The 18,215-nt window shown below is 34.1% G+C and overlaps 4 protein-coding genes across 4 annotated transcripts; 2 read left to right on the top strand and 2 right to left on the bottom strand.

Moving 5' to 3' along the window:
- Window positions 1–438: 438 nt before the first annotated feature.
- LOC123218941 (putative CCR4-associated factor 1 homolog 8) lies at window positions 439–1,352 on the bottom strand. The gene has a single exon (XM_044640596.1). It carries the CDS (start codon window positions 1,342–1,344, stop codon window positions 439–441), a length of 906 nt encoding a protein of 301 aa, XP_044496531.1. The 5' UTR covers window positions 1,345–1,352.
- Window positions 1,353–3,080: 1,728 nt separating this feature from the next.
- Window positions 3,081–3,995, bottom strand: LOC123218940 (putative CCR4-associated factor 1 homolog 8). Its single transcript, XM_044640595.1, has one exon. It carries the CDS (start codon window positions 3,993–3,995, stop codon window positions 3,081–3,083), a length of 915 nt encoding a protein of 304 aa, XP_044496530.1.
- A 1,145-nt stretch (window positions 3,996–5,140) lies between these two features.
- LOC123218101 lies at window positions 5,141–8,144 on the top strand. The gene is made up of 4 exons (XM_044639322.1): window positions 5,141–5,495; window positions 6,322–6,454; window positions 7,072–7,292; window positions 7,682–8,144. Exons 1-4 carry the CDS (start codon window positions 5,325–5,327, stop codon window positions 7,940–7,942), a joined length of 786 nt encoding a protein of 261 aa, XP_044495257.1. The 5' UTR covers window positions 5,141–5,324; the 3' UTR covers window positions 7,943–8,144.
- Window positions 8,145–9,352: 1,208 nt separating this feature from the next.
- On the top strand, window positions 9,353–18,180 carry LOC123219163 (chaperone protein DnaJ). Its single transcript, XM_044640933.1, has 11 exons — window positions 9,353–9,780; window positions 10,783–10,851; window positions 12,025–12,117; window positions 12,835–12,956; window positions 13,426–13,621; window positions 14,206–14,381; window positions 14,809–14,938; window positions 15,551–15,711; window positions 16,022–16,113; window positions 16,439–16,541; window positions 17,901–18,180. The coding sequence occupies exons 1-11, from the start codon at window positions 9,424–9,426 to the stop codon at window positions 17,944–17,946; spliced, it is 1,545 nt and encodes a 514-aa protein (XP_044496868.1). The 5' UTR covers window positions 9,353–9,423; the 3' UTR covers window positions 17,947–18,180.
- Window positions 18,181–18,215: the final 35 nt, after the last annotated feature.

Genomic DNA, 18,215 nt, shown 5'->3' with positions numbered 1-18,215 from the left:
ACTTGCTAAAAATAAAGAGTTTCTTTCTATGTGACGCCAAGTAACAGATAGAATGGAATTAATACAATTAGCTACAAAATGAGGAGTATGCTAAGCTATATTATTCAGTAAGTTAATCCCCCGTTGAACTGATTCAAAAACTTGATTTCAATAACTTAATTCACCCCGGACATAATCCATTGAAAGAACAAAGTGTGAAATAAGATTATAAATAGAACAAGAAAGCAAGAAAAGAGAGAATCTTCTGCAGTTCTTAATTTGGAACATGAATGAAGGCATGCCCAGAAAAATGTAAATTCATGTTACATTGCGATATAATCGAATTCAGATTATACGAAGAAATATATAAACATGAAAAGAATTATTACTTTTATGTACGAAGAATTTTGACAAATGAATTTACCTCATTCGAAAAATTAACTCTTCAACTCAAACATTCTACAAAATAGTCATGGGTACAGGACAAATAACTGGTAAGGGACGAATGACTGGTCTTGCACAAAAGATGACTGCTGAAGGCTGCCTGACTGGAGCTAAAATCATCGGTTGAGAATAGCGAGGAAGAACCATCTTCATACGTCTTCCAATACGAGTACTGATACCATATAAGCATCCACTAAAAACTCCTTCTTGAAACCCAGGCATCATCTTCATTCTTGCAAAAACAGTGGCACTGAGGAGACTATCAGAACCAGCATTGTGAGTCACACCTTTTCTCTCAACGCCTAATATTTTCGCCACACTATTCAATCCAATCTCACCACCCAGTAATCCATTACAGTGTTTCGCCATGAATTTTATATCGAACACACACCCGAAGACCATGGATGCCACTTCCGCAAACTCAAATAAAGATCTTGGCATGGGTTTGTTCAATAACAATTTCATAACATAGGCTAAATCATAGAGACCATGGAAAGTCACCCACTTTATATTTCTATACCGTGACAAAATATGCAAGAATTTGGGCACAAAGACTTTGCTTGAAACTCCATCTTTTCTGAACTTTTCGAAATTGATTCCACACTTCTTCAAAAGATCGATTGATTCCTCGGCATGTGCATCTCTCTCCAAATCAAAATCACTAAAATTAAACTCCCAAGTAGAACATATATTATCCTCACCATCTGAAAGTGTGATGCCCAGTTGGATAATCTTCATCGAATCAACATTAAACTTCAAATCACTGTAGCGTAGAGATTCTGGCACATCTCGAGGACTGTTTCGAAGAAAACCCGGAAACTCAGTGTCGAAAGAAAAGAAATTAAATCGCTCTAAACACTGACTGAAGAACTGCAGCTCTGAATCAACGTTGGAACCCCAAACTTCTCTAATTTCTTTCATCGTGTTAGAACAGAGGCCACGACAATGAATCTTTTTGACTAATTTCTAAGACTAAGCGAGAAAATTCAAAACAGAAGTAACAGTGAAAGCGGAAGACTTTGAGTGATGAAATTGAGAGCAAGTGAGTGTGTTATTTATAAGGGTAAGCAACGGATTCCGAAACCGAGAAGGAAAGGTCAAACAGTTGTCCTAATGAAATAGGAAAGAGGCCGTTTTGAGAAGCAAAGTTTCCCGCTCAAATTCTTATGAACGTTGGGATTTTTTCAATTAAAAACAGCTACGAAAACGACAACGCATCGTTTTATTGTTACGAGTTTCTGGGAAACCAAGGGAAAAATTTATTTACGCACTGAACGAAACGAGCCGTTTTGATTCAAGTATAGATTTCTTCGAAGATATTCCAAACGCCTCCGCTGCGGCTCAGCTTCCCCGACCAAGCTATCGCAGCCTCCTCACGTATTGCTCTTTGGGATTTCCTGATGTGTACGGATAAGCTTAGAAATTAATGAATCTTTTATGAGTTTTAGGATTCGAACTTGTTGCGGTACTACTAGTTAACATCTTTTTGTTTATTTATTAATGGTTTGATATGTATTTTGTTTCTTTAAATTGTATAAATATAGGTATACGTATGTGTGGAATAGTGTGTATAACTGTCCATGTGGGTAAGTCTAATGAATGGATTGGATGGTGAAGAAGTGAGGAAAGTGTTGAGAGTTTGAGGGATTATCATGTTCTTTTGAAATAATAATTATTCATGTATGGTTGTGTAATAGTTTAACTGAAATTCTTACAATAGGATTAATTGCTAGAACTTTATAAATGTTTGTGTAAGGATTGTTATGATGGTCTGAGGTTTAGGTTAAAATGTTTTGTGTTTAATTATGATATGTACACAGGCATTTTTTATTTGCATGTGTATGAACTAATTTGTTAATTTGACAGGAGTTAATGGTTGGACTGGATGGTGAGGAAACTAAGGAAAAGAAATTGTAATGTTTAAGAAATTTTATACTTGGTTTGTTGTTTTTGTGGTTCTCAATTTGTGGTGTATGTGATTTGATGTGGTTTGGGTTGATGAATTGATTAACACTTTTGCTTTTGTTAGTATCATAGATTGTTTGGCTGCAAATATATGGTCTTTATGAGTTATTTTTTTCAGAGGCTTTCTGAAGAGAGTGGTAAACTTTGAAGTAAAGCATTGATGCTTTACTAGAGTTTAAATAACCTTATGTCCATTCTTTGTTCTCCTCTTCCTTTTACATGCTAAAAATAAAGTTTAGTTTAGAGTGTCTTTCTAAGTAACATATGGATTTCTAAAATTAGGTACAAAGTGAGAAGTGGTTGGGTGAAAAAGTCTGATGCTGCTGATCTGCAATCACTAAAGTATGCCTAAGTTATATTATTCAGTAAGTTAATCTCCTGTTGAATTGATTCCAAAACTTGATTTCGATGACTTAATTCTCCCTGGACATAATCCATTGATAGAACAAAATGTGAAGGAAGATTATAAATAGAACAAGAATGCATGAAAAGAGAGAATCTTCTGCAGTTCTTAATTTGGAATACGAATGCAGACATTTTCCAGGAAAATGTAAATTTGTGTTACGTTACGGTATAACATATCAAATTCAGATACTACAAAGAAATATATAAACATGAAAAGAATTATTACTATTATATATGAAAAATTTTGGCAAACGAATTTACATCATTCAGCAAAATAACTGTCCAACTCATACGTTATATAGAATGGTCACCGTTGCAGGACAAATAACTGGAAGTGGACAAATAACTAGTCGTGGACAAAAGATGACTGCTTGAGGAGGCCTGGCCGGAGCTACAACCATAAGTTGAGAATAGCAAGGAAGAACCATCTCCATAAGTCTTCCAATACGAGAACTGATACCGTATAAACATCCACTAAAATCTCTTTCTTGAAACCCGGGCATCATGTTCACTTTTGCAAAAATAGTGGCAATGAGGAAACTATCAGAACCAGCGTTGTGAGCTGCACCTTTTCTCTCGACGCCTAATATTTTCGCCACTTTATTCAATCCAATCTCACCACCCAGTAACCCATTACAGTGTTTCGCCATGAATTTTATATCGAACACACACCCGAATACCATGGACGCCACTTCCAAAAACTCAAATAAAGATCTTGGCATAGGTTTGTTCATTAACAGTTTCAGAACATAGGCCAAATCATAGAGGCCATGGAAAGTCACCCACTTTATATTTCTGTGCCTTGACAAAATATGCAAGAATTTGGGCACAAAAACTTCGCTTGAAACCCCATACTTTCTGATCTTTTCGAAGTTGATTCCACAGTTCTTCAAAAGATCGATCGATCCTTCGGAATGTAGATCTCTCTCCAAATCAAAATCACTGAAATTAAACTCCCATGTACAACATATATTACCCTTACCATCTGAAAGTGTGATGCCCAGCTGGATAAGCTTCATCAAATCCACATTAAATTTCAAATCACTGTAGCGTAGAGACTCTGGCGCATCTCGGGGAGTGTTTTGAAGAAAACCCGGAAACTCAGTGTCAAAAGAAAGGAAATTAAATCGCTCTAAACACTGATCAAAGAACTGCAGCTCTGAATCAACATTGGAACCCCAAACTTCTCTAATTTCTTTCATTGTGTTAAAACAGAGACCAAGACTGAATCTTTCTGACTAATTTCAAAAACTAAACAAGAAATATCAAAACGGAAGCAAGAGTGAAGCAGAGAGCAGGAAGAGGGAGATTATGAGATAATGAAATTGAGAGCAAGTCAGTATGTTATTATAAAGGGTAAGCAACGGAATCCAAAACCGAGGAGGAAAGGATAAACAGTGGATTTCTAGCCTTAATGAAATAGGAAAAGAGTCGGTTTTGTGCAGAAAAATTTCCCGCTCAAAATCTTTTGTCCGTTGCGATCTCTGATTTAAACCGGGCCACAAAACGACAGCGCATTGTGCTATTGCTACGAGCTCGTGGGAAACTAGGGCAAAATTTTATTTGCGCAACCAAACTTTGAAAATTTTGATCCGTCACGCTTTGGACACTGACATTAACACGCTAGGTATGATACAACATTTAACCACCGGTCATTTTTAAATTGCTCAAGAAAATAAAACATAATGAATATCATTATAATTTTTTAATTAATTTTAATTTTTAATATTTTTTAACAAATCGTATCCCACTAGTCCACGGGCCTTATCTCAAAGCTCTATCAGAACTTGACATGGTTGACAAGACTTGGTATGACCTGTGGGCCACTGCCAAAAAAAAGGGCATTTGAGGTAGACCTATTGCAAGTCTCACTAGGAAAATTTAAGATTCTTATGCTTCTGTCATATTGTGATTCAAAACTCATATTTAAATAAAATTGTTTAACTTTAGGGCAACACTCTTTTTATTAAAATCTCCTTTATTTATAATAATTTTTAATTTAACAATAATATATTAATTAATTTTAAATTAAAAATAAATTAATATTAATACATTATGATTAATACCTGAATTGATGTTAAATGCAATTAAAAGCCTCAAAGAAACCAAATCAAAAGGAACTAAACTAAACTCCCAAAATTTAATTTATTAATCAATTGAATTGTTTGACTTTTTTTTTTTTAAATTGATATGAATTTTTTCTTATTTCCTCTAAAAGCTTAGACCAAATTGACTTTTGTATCCTTGACTTTTCTTCGGTTTCCGTGACCGTTGACACTTGATAATTTTAAAAAAACAATAATAAGAAAGAACCCTAAAAACCAAAAAGGCCACCGCTTTAAGTTGTCAATTGAACTACAAATACAAGAAGGAAACTTAGACGAAAACCTCGGACTGAGAAAACCTCTCCCAAAAGAAAGAACCAAAACATCTCCGCAACGAAACGAACCGTTTTGATTCAACTTTAGATTTCTTCTTTAATTTAGCTTTAAATCAATCTGACGAAGCTTCTCGACAATCGAAATCAAGCGATGGCAGCCGCTGTTTGTGGAAGTAAAAGATCGTTCTTCGAAGATATTCCTGCTTCGCCTTCGGTTTCCAAACGCCTCCGCTGCGGCTCAGCTTCGCCGACTAAGCTGTCGCCGCCTCCAGCAACGCTCCTCGATCAGCTCCGGTCTGTTTTTCCTGAACTGGATCCTCAGGTATTGCTCTTTGGGATTTCTTGACGCGTACCGATAGGCTTAGAAATAACTGAATCTTTTTATGAGTTGTAGGATTTGAACTTTGTTGTGGTACGACTAGTTAACATATTTTTGTTTATTTATTAGTGGTTTGATAAGTATTGGGTTTCTTTAAATTGTAGCATGATAGGTATATGTATGTGTGGAATAGTGTGTATAATTGTCAATGTGGTTAAGTTTAATGAATGGATTGAATGGTGAAGAAATGAGGAAAGCGTTGAGAGTTTGAGCGATTATCATGTTCTTTTGAAATAATTATTATTCGTGTATGGTTTTGTAATAATTTAACTTAAATTGTTACAATAGGATTAATTGTTAGAACTTTCTATATGTCTGTGTAAGGATTGTTATGACAGTCTGATGTTGAGGTTAACATGTTTTGTGTTTAATTATGATGTGTAGACATATGTATTTTTTTATTTGTATGTGTATGTAATAATTTGTTGATTTGTGGGAAGTTAATGGTGGGATTGGATGATGAAGGAGGTTAGGAAAAGAAATTGTAATGTTTAAGATATTTTATCTTGGTTTTGTTGCTTTTGTGGTTCTCAGTCTGTGGTGTATGTGATTTGATGTGGTTTGGGTTGATGAATTGATTAATACTTTTGCTTTTGTTATTATCATAGATTGTTTGGTTGCAAATATATGGTCTTTGTGACTTTTTTCTTTTAAAGGCCTTTTGAAGAGAATGGTAAACTGTGAAGTAATGGATATCGATGCTTTGCTTGAGTCTAAATAACTTTATGGCCATCTATGTGCTCATATTTTTGTTGATATTATCTTGCAGCTTCTAGAGCGAGCTCTTGAAGAAAGTGACAATGATTTAGATTCTGCAATCAAGAAGCTTAATGACTCTTTCATAGGAACAGCTGAGACAAGTTTGGATTCTGTGGAAGAATTAAATGCCAGTGCTAATCAAGGTGTGTGGCTACTTATATCATGTGTTTCACCAATATTCGGTCGTAGTTTCTTTATCTTCATTGTTGTGCATGCTTGAAATTAACTCTTGTTGCTTTCATCAGTGGAAGCCTGGTGATGATGTAAACTGTTGATAATATAACAACACATTCTTATTTCATTGCTTGTTCTACTATGTTTCTCTGATGACCTTGCATTGTATTCACTGGTTGCATATTAGTATGATAGTTTCATGTTTTCTAGATTGCATATATGTTTCTTTTCTATGATCTTTAACGTACCTCACTTATGTTCTTGTGAAAGAGTAAACTGTTCATCTCTTTTTTGTGCTGTTTTTTAATTGGAACAAGTTTTTTTTTTGGTATATTTGAATGTGAGGTGAATTTTGTCTTTTCTTTACAAATCATCGATGTATTGTATGGTATGAGGAAATGTTTTTTGAATGATACGATATTTTTAAGTTAGCTACAGTGAATCCCTCCTAATGGAAAACTTGATTACACTGAGAATTTTCAATCAGATATTTCTTCCCTGTGTTTTCTGTAATCTGATTTTCTAAGGTTCTTGATGTCTCTTAAAGAGGAAAAAAGGGATTTATGTCTTCTTTCAAAATTGACAGGTAATATTGCCATGGCTGAAAATGCTGCTGCTTCAGACAGTCCATTAGAGCCAAACAAGCTTCCAGTTGATGGTACAGAATGGGTGGACTTGTTTGTGACAGAAATGATGAGTGCTACTAATGTGGATGATGCCAAAGCCCGTGCCTCACGAGTGCTGGAGATTTTAGAGAAATCCATTGTGGCACGTATGGCTGATGAGGCAGCACAAAGTTTTCAGAAGGTTGGTATCTGTCTCTGAGTTAATCTAAATGACTATCATGTTTCTTTGCTGTTAGGGGTTTGATAGTGCAGTTTTGCTGGTTCCCTGGAGATAGAATGCCCCAACTTTAATAATGGTGCTTATAGTTGTATTGGTCATGTGCTTTGTAATTGACAAAATTCCATAAAAACTGTGGCATCTCAACTGTATGACAAATGACAAAATGCTCCCTCAATCTGTAGCATAGATGCTTTTTTTTTTTTTTTTGGGTAAGTAGCATAGAAGTTGTTTTGTAGTGATGATACCACTTGTAATGAAGCTATGAGTTTTCCTTCAGGCTGTTGTTTATTGTGTGATTTAGTTATTGCTTATGCATTTTTATATTCTTATATGATATCTCATCTTGCCAGGAAAACATGATGCTGAAGGAACAAATTGAAATAGTGATCAGAGAGAATTCTGTACTCAAACGAGCAGTTGCTATTCAGCATGAACGTCAGAAAGAGTATGACGGTAAAAACCAAGAGCTGCAACATTTGAAACAATTGGTGTGTCAGTATCAGGAACAGTTGAGAACCCTAGAGGTAAACAACTATGCCTTGACAATGCACTTGAGACAGGCTCAGCAGAACAGCGCCATCCCAGGGCGATTCCATCCTGATGTCTTCTAAGAAATAGTATGAACTACAAATGTCATATGATATTGATATTGTGTTGGCCATAAGTTCAGTCAAGTTGTTTGTGGATGTTGTTGTCTTTAATGTCTCCCAGTTCAAAAGTACATGCTGTGGAATCAACATACTTGGTAGCTTTTGCACGGAAAATTTGTCAGTCGATTTCCAGTTTCATATGAAAATTCTAAAGTTGAAATCATTTTTGGTTGAGTTACTTCATTATGTAGCTCATTAACTTTCTGCATATATTTTGCTGTTGAGGCCCTCTTAAAATCTGGGATTTATCACTTTCTGTTGCTTATCAATTGTGCTTTAGCTTACATATACTTGAGAGACATGGCAATGGGCCGACCTCAGTGCAGCCCGTCATGCCGGTGGGCTATGTCAAAGCCCGTTGCAATGTGGCATGGGTATCCGAGCCCCTTAACATGTTGACTTGAGATAGATGTAGCAAGCGTGATCAAATACTACAAATTTGTCATCATCCATGGTTTTCCAACTATTATTAACTCTAAATTTTAAACTTTCAACCCAATTAATCTTTAACTCTCATCTATAATATATCACATTTATAACTCAAAATTAAATAATAAATATCATTACAATTATTTTTTAAAATCAATATGAATGATATCTAACTCTAAAATGATTGGCTATTGTTATTGCATGAGTTAGATTATTCGGTCACATCAAACAAATAAAATATTAAATCTAATAATTAAAATAAAAAACTTAATTTTACATTCCAAGACCCATTTAAAAAAAAACCATAAATTTTAAACATAGTATCTTCTATATTTAAACTAAGATTAGACGTTTAACCTTATTTTACAAAACCTTAAACCCTAAACATGATAATCATAAACCATATTATCGACTCGTTGATAATTAACATTATGATAAATGCCTCATCTTAAGACATTAAACACAAACAACTAATTTTTAACTTCATTATCCAACATAAACTTCAACAAGTCAAAACCACAAACAGAACCAAGGAGAGTATAAGCTCTTCAAGTACAAACACCACATACCAAAAGTAATTACACAACTGCAAATTGCTATAAGTTATTGCCAAACTGATTTTCCGGTTAAAATTATATTTATGAAGTAAAAATTTAATTTTTACGCAAGAAAATGTGTAAAAATTAGTTATTTTAATTAATATTATAAAAATATATATTATATTTATTCAAAATATATGTGTGTATCAAAATTACATTGAGGCCACACATCTCCAGCCTCCACTTACCAGCAATAAATAAACAATAATATTATATTTATAATTTTATATATAAAAATAATATATTATTATATAATTAAATATTATTTTATTTTTAATTATTTAATTATATAATAATACACCATTATTATTTAAATATAAAAATTAACATATAACACTATTATTAAGTAAAACCCAACAATTTCTTTCTTCTTCTTTCTCTCTCTCACTCAATTATGACGAAATCAAAACATTTATGCTCGTAGCCCATTCATCAAAATCTTTCATTTCGATGGCTTCAACTTCCACCACTCTTTCTTTTTATCCCTCTTCTTCTTCTCCCCTCAACTCCTCCCGTTCAAACCATTCCGCGTCTTCTTCTTCGTGTTTCATCAGTGGTGGGACCCACCTCAGGTCCCACAAGAGCTTTACTTTAACTGCTGCTGCTTCTTTTCCCTTCGGTGGTTCCAAGTTCAATAATGCGAGGGGCTATTCGCTCCGTTTTCGCCCATTTGTGGTGGCTGCTTCTGGTGATTACTATGCTACTCTTGGGGTCCCCAAGTCTGCTAGTAGCAGAGAAATTAAAGCGGCTTATCGGAAATTAGCTCGTCAGGTACTTAATTGATTGCTTTGTTCTTTTTATTTAATTGGGTGTCTGCTTCGGTTGCTGAAAAAGCAGAGGTAAGGAAAATTATTTGTGACTCTTTAAAGGAATGCAATACGTTTGGTGTATATGTCTTTTTTTTTTTTTTTAATCTTCTTCGTTGTTATTTGAGTGGTTTCGCGGTAACGAAACAGAAAGAAATGGATCATAGAAATTGTTGGTGAGTATTTTGAGATTAAAAAAGGATATGGTCAAGTGTGTTTATGATTTATCCTAAAACTATTATGATATATCTGTATGCTTTCCGTGTTCCTTTTGTTTTTACCGTCTATTGGATCAAACTTAACTTGACAAAAATTAGATCATCTTTTGTTTGGTGTCTGTTAATTGTTTCGTTTTGACAGCCTGAGTCTTTATGGGAGATCTTTGGGATTTCGAATCACATAAAGTTTGCTATTTGGAACTTTATTTGATTAACTGTATTAACTAAAGACCTTGTTTTGATATTTCGTGGATCTAAGTGCTTGGCATTATTTTGTTAATGGCATTTTAGTGGCAGAGTGTGAAATTGAATAACAAGGTGTTTCTATTTGCCCTTTTTAAGAAATTTGGGCTTAAAACTGTGTTCAATCTCTTTTCTTTTCACAGAGAGGGAAAAAAAAAATTATTAGTATTGTTCATCTTGGTTTTCACAATTTTCCTATTGATAGGTAGCTTAAACATTTTCCACCCACTAGTTTTGCAATTGCTGCAAGAATACTATTTTGCAATTAGATGAATGTATACCATACTTTTGTACTATGAAGACTAGATTGACTATCTGGAGCTCTTTGGCCCTTTTTTAATCTGCCATCATTGTGGTTTAAATTGTTTCCTTCCTTGAAATACTTTGTTCGGGAAGAATCAGATTTGTGCTTCTCTGATGATATTGTCCAATAATCTTTTAATTTCAATTTCATTTTTCTTTTTTCATTTTTATGCTAACTTCTCACTATTTATGTTAATTTCAAGTATCACCCTGATGTCAACAAGGAACCTGGAGCTACAGAGAAATTTAAAGAGATTAGTTCTGCCTATGAGGTAAGCATAAGAATTTCGAACCAACGTTTTGCTATAAAATGTTTGCATGGATGTGTGATATCTAAAACAGTATAATTTTGGAATCTTTTTGACATGACTAGATGTATCATTTAGGAGGTTGGTTCTAATCCTTCATGTCAGGTAGGATGACTTTGATATTTTATATCTTCTAAATGACTGTTTCTGCAATTTCTTTGTCTAGAACCTTCTTTGGCTTAGATTTGGGTATATTTCTTATCTTCTTCATCTTACTTGTCCGGTTTCTTCTTTTCTTGAAAATTTTAGTTTAGGATTTTCTAAACATCCCCTAGTTCTCTTTTTGTTGAGGATAACTGTCAATAAAATTTATAAAGGGGGATTCTTAGTAACTACTTGCTGCACAACACCAGAGTTTTTATTACTCATACTATATGAAGACTCTAGAGTACATTACTAATGTTGGATGGAAATTATTTGAATTTTTTTTTTTAAATCTAGAAAAATACTTTTCTAGTCTGATATTACATGCTTTAATCTGCAGTTTCTTTTATTTATTTGACTTTTGTTGTCCATTTCCTAATATGCCACAATTTAATTCATTCATGTTAGTTCCTCAGAAAATGAAGAAACTTCCGCTTAAGTGATCCTAGACAAAATATAGAACAAAATAAGTCTATTATTGCGCTGCAATATCAGCATTATAAAATTCTAATAAAAATACATGAATATGAGCAAATCAATCTGTTTTTTGGGCTTGTTTTACACACTGAAAACCGATAATAGCCTGTACGCACTGCTTACTGCCAATAAGATCCATGGGTGAATAACACTGCTTAATTTACCTCACCATGTTACCTGTGTCATATTCTATTAGCAATTTCATCATCATTTATAATAAAGTGGGGTTCTCTAGTAAATTTGGGTTTATTTAGCATTACTCTTCAACTTTATTATTAATTTGGAAAAGTATTTAAATTTACACCTTTGTTCTATGAAACCATGCTGAATTATGTCATGGTCAAATATGGCTAGATGAGAAATTTTGATAGCCTAGGTTTTGGACTGTTGATGCAATGTATTTAAACTGTTTGAGTCCATATGAAACTTCTCTTTTATTCTTCTTGGAGTTTAATGCCTTTTAGGTTTGTTCTTTTAATATATTGCCCTTTAAATTCTGAAGTACAACACTGTCAGGTGCTATCAGATGATAAAAAGAGGGCTATGTATGATCAATATGGTGAAGCTGGAGTAAAAAGTACTGTAGGTGGAGCATCAAGTGCTTATACGGTACTGCATCTACTTGCATATTTATATATTAAATAATCAATGAAGTATCTTCTTTATCAATTACATCATCAGTTGACCTAGAGTGTGTTTGTGGAGTTTATTTTGGCAGGAAAGTGAAAAAATGAACCTTGTATATGAATTGTACACTACTTCTATGAGTTTCATGGCATACTGTATTTCCAAAATGTACATCTTATATTCGCTCACACTGGAGCTGCTTTTATATGTTGGGGCTGTGTTTTATGCTCATTTTTTCTGTTCAAGGAATTCACTGGTTGAAGTTGTAGAGCTATGCCTTCTGTTTTGCTGTTGAACACTGCATTTTGCCAGTGTGTGTATAGTAAAACTATCATTTTAGACTTGAGTTTGTTTGATGCCAAACATGCCTTTTTTTATATGTTTGTGTGTGTAGTCGGTGATTTTCCTCTGAAATCTTGTTCTTGATCAAGATGAGAATTACTGTTGTCTGTAATGTTAAAATTGTCTACAGCTGGAAATGACAACTTTTGCATGAATTTTAGAGATTTGATATTCATCACTGAATTTCAAAATTTGTAAATGAGAAAAAAGGAAAAAGTTTTTGTTTCTTGGTAGTGTACAAAAATTATTTGAGCGAGCCTATCCTATATGACCACTGATGCAACTGTCCTTGGTGGCACAATTAATTGCATGGCTTGGATGTTAAATTGACTTGCTTCTTCTTGCACCTGCCTGCAGACCAACCCTTTTGATCTATTTGAGACATTCTTTGGGCCAAGTATGGGTGGTTTTCCTGGGATGGACCAAACTGGATTCAGAACACGCCAACGTCGTACTGTTACCAAGGGTGAAGATATAAGGTGTTTAAATTCATTGTTTTCTATATATGTCATCTGCTTGATTACCAATTTATATTTGCCAACCTCTACAAATTGTTTTAACTCTATTTATGTATGTGTAAAACTTTGTTATCCACAAAGATGAAAAAAATAATTGCTTCGACTCATTATTGCAAGAGATCATTGATATAAACATGTCAGATATGGAAATATACCTGTCAAGAGTGGGTTTTGTGGTGGTGTAGCTTAAGCTGCTTTTTGATTAAAAAAATTGCATCAATAGCCTCTTCAGACCATACTGCATCAACAATCTACTCATCTTATAACGATGTTTTTTTCATGTAGCAACTATAACTGCAAGTTACACTATATATCTTTTTCCTTTGATTGGTTTGGCAAAATTGCACTTTTTGTCATGTTGAATAATACTGAAATTTGATACTGGTATTGTTTTTAAATCTTTTGGATGCTAACATTCACCTTGTTTCAGATACGACATTACACTAAAATTCTCTGAGTCTATATTTGGAACTGAAAAAGAATTTGAGCTTTCTCACTTGGAAACATGTGAAGTTTGTACTGGTACTGGTGCAAAGATTGGTTCCAAGATGAGGATATGTTCAACTTGTGGTGGTAGGGGTCAAGTTATGAGAACTGAGCAAACACCATTTGGCTTATTTTCTCAGGTATTGGGCTATCTTTTCTCTCTTACACTTTTGGACTCTTGATTGCTGGATATTGTATGCACTATGCGGTTGAATATTTAGAACAGAGTAAATTATTTTGGACTGCAGTGTTTTTTCTTATAATGCTACCCTTTTTATATTTATACATTCCATTTACTTTAAGTGTCAGAAAATGCAGTCATCATGGGGTAATCAGCTAATTTAAGGAATGCTAATTGAGATGGTTTCCTTGATATTGATGGGATGTTTCACTGTTGTGGTCTGATATTGTTCTCTAGAAGATATATCTTGTGGGGTTTATTAAAAAAAAAAATAAAGGACCATGGAAAAGAAACTGTTGTCCAGATCTTGTTGTGGTTGAGTTAGCGTAAGATTAGCAGGTATGCTTAACAAATAGCTGGCCTTAGATGTTGTAGAATTCTAAATAAGTTTTTTCCAAGTTTTACACATTCATGTATAAAATTATCATTTATATATTGTTTTCCTCTGTTTTCATTGCTTGGATATACATTATCTTTGACTGCCTTCAGCTCTGTGTTTATTATGGTTTGTTCTGACCATAACCATCTTTTTGCAAATGTTAGGTTTCCGTGTGTCCAAATTGTGGTGGGGATGGTGAAGTCATTTCTGAATACTGTCGGAAATGCTCTGGTGAAGGGCGCATACGTATAAAGAAGAATATTAAAGTCAAAGTCCCCCCAGGAGTTAGCACAGGTAGCATTCTCAGGGTTGCCGGGGAGGGTAATGCCGGACCGAAGGGGTATGTGCTTTAGTTTTGCTATTAGTATCTTTAAGCTTACCTTGTTCATTGGTATATCATTTATAGACATTCATCTGTTGGTTTTGTTACTGATGCAACAATGATCTGGACTGGTGATGTTTAATGAGTGAATACAGTGGACCTGCCTTATGAACTATATATTCTCTAACAAGTGGATCGATACCTTTTTTATACAATTTTTTGTTTATGTTTGGACTTTAGATTTCTTTTACCATGAAGTCACCCTCAATAATCACCCACTACAGTGCACCGTCATTATGAAATTTATGTGTGTATGAAGTTTGTTGTCGATACTGGATTTGTAATATCTGAAAGTTTGGTCATTGCTGCATGTATGCATGTACTATGTGCTGGAGAAGTCATGCAGATTTAGTGGTCATGTACAGATTGATTCTCTGACCTGCAGGGGCCCTCCAGGAGATCTTTATGTATATCTTGATGTTGAAGAGATTCCGGGAATCCAAAGAGATGGTATAGATCTTTGCTCAACAATATCCGTCAGTTATATCGATGCCATACTGGGAACTGTTGCTAAGGTAACATTTTCATTTCTTAGAAGTTAGTACTTGAATACAAAATTTTTTAAGGATCAAGGCCTTGATTCTTTAGACTTTGAAAGTGATTCTTATATTGAAAGTATACAAATAATTGATTGCAAGTTTAAAATTTTTTAACTTCAAGAACAATTCAAACTACCCACTCAAGCATTTATTGCTGCACATAATTGACTTCAGGCATATTCAATCAGCAATGCTGATCGAAGTAGATTGATAATTTTTGCTGCAGTAGGGGATTTGGGGCAATATATTGTTGTAATAGTTGAAATAGAGGTTAACCTGTCTGAAATTTGAGAAGTTTTAATTGTATATGAATGCATCACCACTAAAATTGATTTGAATGGTTGATGTAATCATCATGTGGGTTGAGTATCAGGAATTGAACCCACTAGTTAGCCCTGGAAGGCTTGGAGTTTCAGTTGATGTCATTCGTCATTTTAACACCTTTAAGTCAAAGTTCAACATGAAACTTTGATTTCATTCTTCCGGGGACTCTGTGCACTTCTGTGACAATTTGTCCCTAGTACTCAGATTTTTTATTACTTGCAATTATCCCATTATCTGTTCACTGGTCCCTTTGAATTTATATAGGTGAAGACAGTTGAAGGGAATACAGATCTACAGATTCCAGCGGGCACTCAACCTGGGGACGTGCTAGTCCTGGCAAAGAGAGGCGCACCTAAGCTGAACAAACCTTCTATCCGTGGTGACCACTTATTTACGGTTAAAGTTACTATACCAAATCGTATAAGGTATGAATTATATCATCTCTTCTTTAATCATAGCCTTGATATGGCTTAATTGTGTCAATATTTGCTTAAATGTCTAAATTTGGTATCTGTCCCATTTTTACTGTAGTTTATTCATTAGCTGTCTGTACTTCTTTGCCTGGTCTTGGCCCTTATTGCATTATTTGAAGTCAGTTTCCAAGTTCATGATTATTGTCGAATAATGAAGTAATTTTGTCCTTGTCAGTTTTGATTCCATCATGTACTCATACTTCAAAATTTATGAATCAATGAAATACTTTCTTAATTCTATAAATTTTATATATATTTGTAGTGCCAAAGAGCGCAAGTTGCTTGAAGAACTTTCTGATCTAAGTAAAACCACCAGCAACTGGTCACGAATTCGGCCCAAAACTCAGCCAGCCAGTAAGCAATTGTTTTGTCATTTAAAGATGATTCTCATCATATGAATTAATTATACTATTATTTTTTAATTATTTATAGCTTGAATAGCAATTGCCGTATGCTTGTGCGTTTCACAAGAATAACAAAGCGTATTATTTTCTTTGTATGTGGACTGAAGTTGGAACAGAACTAATGTCCCGGTTTTTGTTGTTTTGAGTGAAGTATTTTCATCACTGATATGCAAAATAAGTCTGTTGATATGATTCGAGTATTTAGCTAAGTCATTGGAATATTATCTCTGTTTCTTACCCTGAAAAAAGTTATGGGAATTTGATTTTTGTTTCAGGTGTCAAAACTTCAGAAGAAAGTCAACCAAGTACTGCTACAGAGAAAAATGAAGAATCAGAAGAACCAAATGACCTATGGAAGAGTTTAAAAAATTTGGCAGGGTAACATATCATCTCCTGTTTTTAACTCCTAATTAAAATGTGATTGTATATTGGACTACTTTAGCCTTTAATCCTGTTACTAGATATCAGTAAACTTTTCTGTTTCAGTGTCTGAATTTAAGTACGTGTTTTACATGGACTTTGTTTCAAATTCGACAATGAATGCATTGTTAAATTTTGCTTTAAGATGCTGGTATAGTTGTTTATCTCAAATGCATATATGTAAGAAGAAACTTTTATAAAGATGAATTCCCATAATCTGCCACTTTTGCCATGAAAACTTGTACTGTTACAGATTTTCTATGATACAAATATATATATAGAATAATTCTCAAGTCAGGAAGTCCTGATATGAATTTATTAGACCATGCATATTTATAATTGGATTGGGATTGTAAATATCACTTTAATCCAATATAATGAACCCAACAGTGATTATATATGGTCTTGACCAAAAATATATATCAAAATGTCCTGACCTGAGAATGGTTACACGCTCGTGTGCGCACATACATACATGCATACTTCATTTGCTGCTTTTACTTATTTACCAATGATAAATTTGTTACATTCATATATCATGAAAGAAACACAGCAAACCTGGGCCACAGGACTGGAACATGTGTTGCCCATGCTTTGTAATCCGAGGTTGGGTACAAAACCATATGATTATGCATCTGTAGATCTTTTTTTTACATCTTTCAAAAATCTTCACCATCTACTGTGTGGCAAAGCTGGATTCCATGGTCTGTTGTCTGTCTTTCGATTTACCAAGTTCTGTTGCTACATCTTAGTGGCAGCTTATTCTATCAGGTCTTGTTTTTCTCTGAACAGTTTATTATATGGGTTCTTAAGGTGTTATACTATTCAGATCCCTTCTTTTTGTCTTTGCTTGTGATCATTATTGAATTCATGTTATCTTGGATAAATAAATTTGTGCTCTTTTGCTCACCATTATTCACTACATTTAGCTAGTTTCCTTAATTTGTGTGAATATGCTATTTGTCATTTTTGTAGAAAACAAAAAATAAAATTCAGGATGTTGGTATCCTCTAACCTATCTGAAGTCTTCTTAAACTGTGTCATGAGAGTGCAGTGTGCAATTTGTCGTGGGAAACTGAGCCTTATTCTGATAATTTATGAGATGCTTTGAAACATTTAAATCAAATATGAACTACATTTTCAAAACCTTTTTATTTGATTTAGTATGTCATCTCTCTTTGTCATAATATTTCTGCAGTGGTCGTATTTTCAATCTAGTTGCTGCTTCATTGATGCATACATCAATTGCCTGGATTTTCTTTGTTGTCTTCTTAAATTGCCTCTGACCTAGCACAAAAAAAAATTGTGGGTTTGCAGTTCTATTGCAGATGGAGCTATGAAGTGGCTTAAAGACAACCTCTAGCCTGTTTTCCACTAGGTGAAGTATACGCTTAATGGTACATGGCTTCTTGAGCTATTTTTGACATGGAATTCTTTCCCCAGATGCAGTGCAATCATCTGCTGAGACTGCTTTAGCTGAAATATATCAGCATTGTGTTGAGAAATGATGTCACTCAGTATTGGATATTCTTTTATTTACCCTCTTCTTTGTAAAGTTTAGTATTTGAAATATTAAATAAAGATGATTGTTTATCCATATTTCATTGTATAAGCTGGCCAAGGGTGGCAACT

The sequence above is a fragment of the Mangifera indica genome, chromosome 6, assembly GCF_011075055.1.
Source record: "Mangifera indica cultivar Alphonso chromosome 6, CATAS_Mindica_2.1, whole genome shotgun sequence".
NCBI classification, from domain to species: Eukaryota; Viridiplantae; Streptophyta; class Magnoliopsida; order Sapindales; family Anacardiaceae; genus Mangifera; species Mangifera indica.
Note: the sequence above shows the minus strand (reverse complement) of the source record. Positions and strands in the feature narration are given on the sequence as shown.

Bases quoted from the DNA above. Each gene is read 5' to 3' on its own strand.
- LOC123218101 (XM_044639322.1), top strand. From the start codon at position 5,325: ATGGCAGCCGCTGTTTGTGGAAGTAAAAGATCGTTCTTCGAAGATATT. The intron at 6,455-7,071 runs GTGTGTGGCTAC...CAAAATTGACAG, and splicing joins AAATGCCAGTGCTAATCAAG to GTAATATTGCCATGGCTGAA. The intron at 7,293-7,681 runs GTTGGTATCTGT...TCATCTTGCCAG, and splicing joins CAGCACAAAGTTTTCAGAAG to GAAAACATGATGCTGAAGGA.
- LOC123219163 (XM_044640933.1), top strand. From the start codon at position 9,424: ATGCTCGTAGCCCATTCATCAAAATCTTTCATTTCGATGGCTTCAACT. The intron at 12,118-12,834 runs GTACTGCATCTA...ACCTGCCTGCAG, and splicing joins GAGCATCAAGTGCTTATACG to ACCAACCCTTTTGATCTATT. The intron at 12,957-13,425 runs GTGTTTAAATTC...ACCTTGTTTCAG, and splicing joins ACCAAGGGTGAAGATATAAG to ATACGACATTACACTAAAAT.
- LOC123218940 (XM_044640595.1), bottom strand. From the start codon at position 3,995: ATGAAAGAAATTAGAGAAGTTTGGGGTTCCAATGTTGATTCAGAGCTG.
- LOC123218941 (XM_044640596.1), bottom strand. From the start codon at position 1,344: ATGAAAGAAATTAGAGAAGTTTGGGGTTCCAACGTTGATTCAGAGCTG.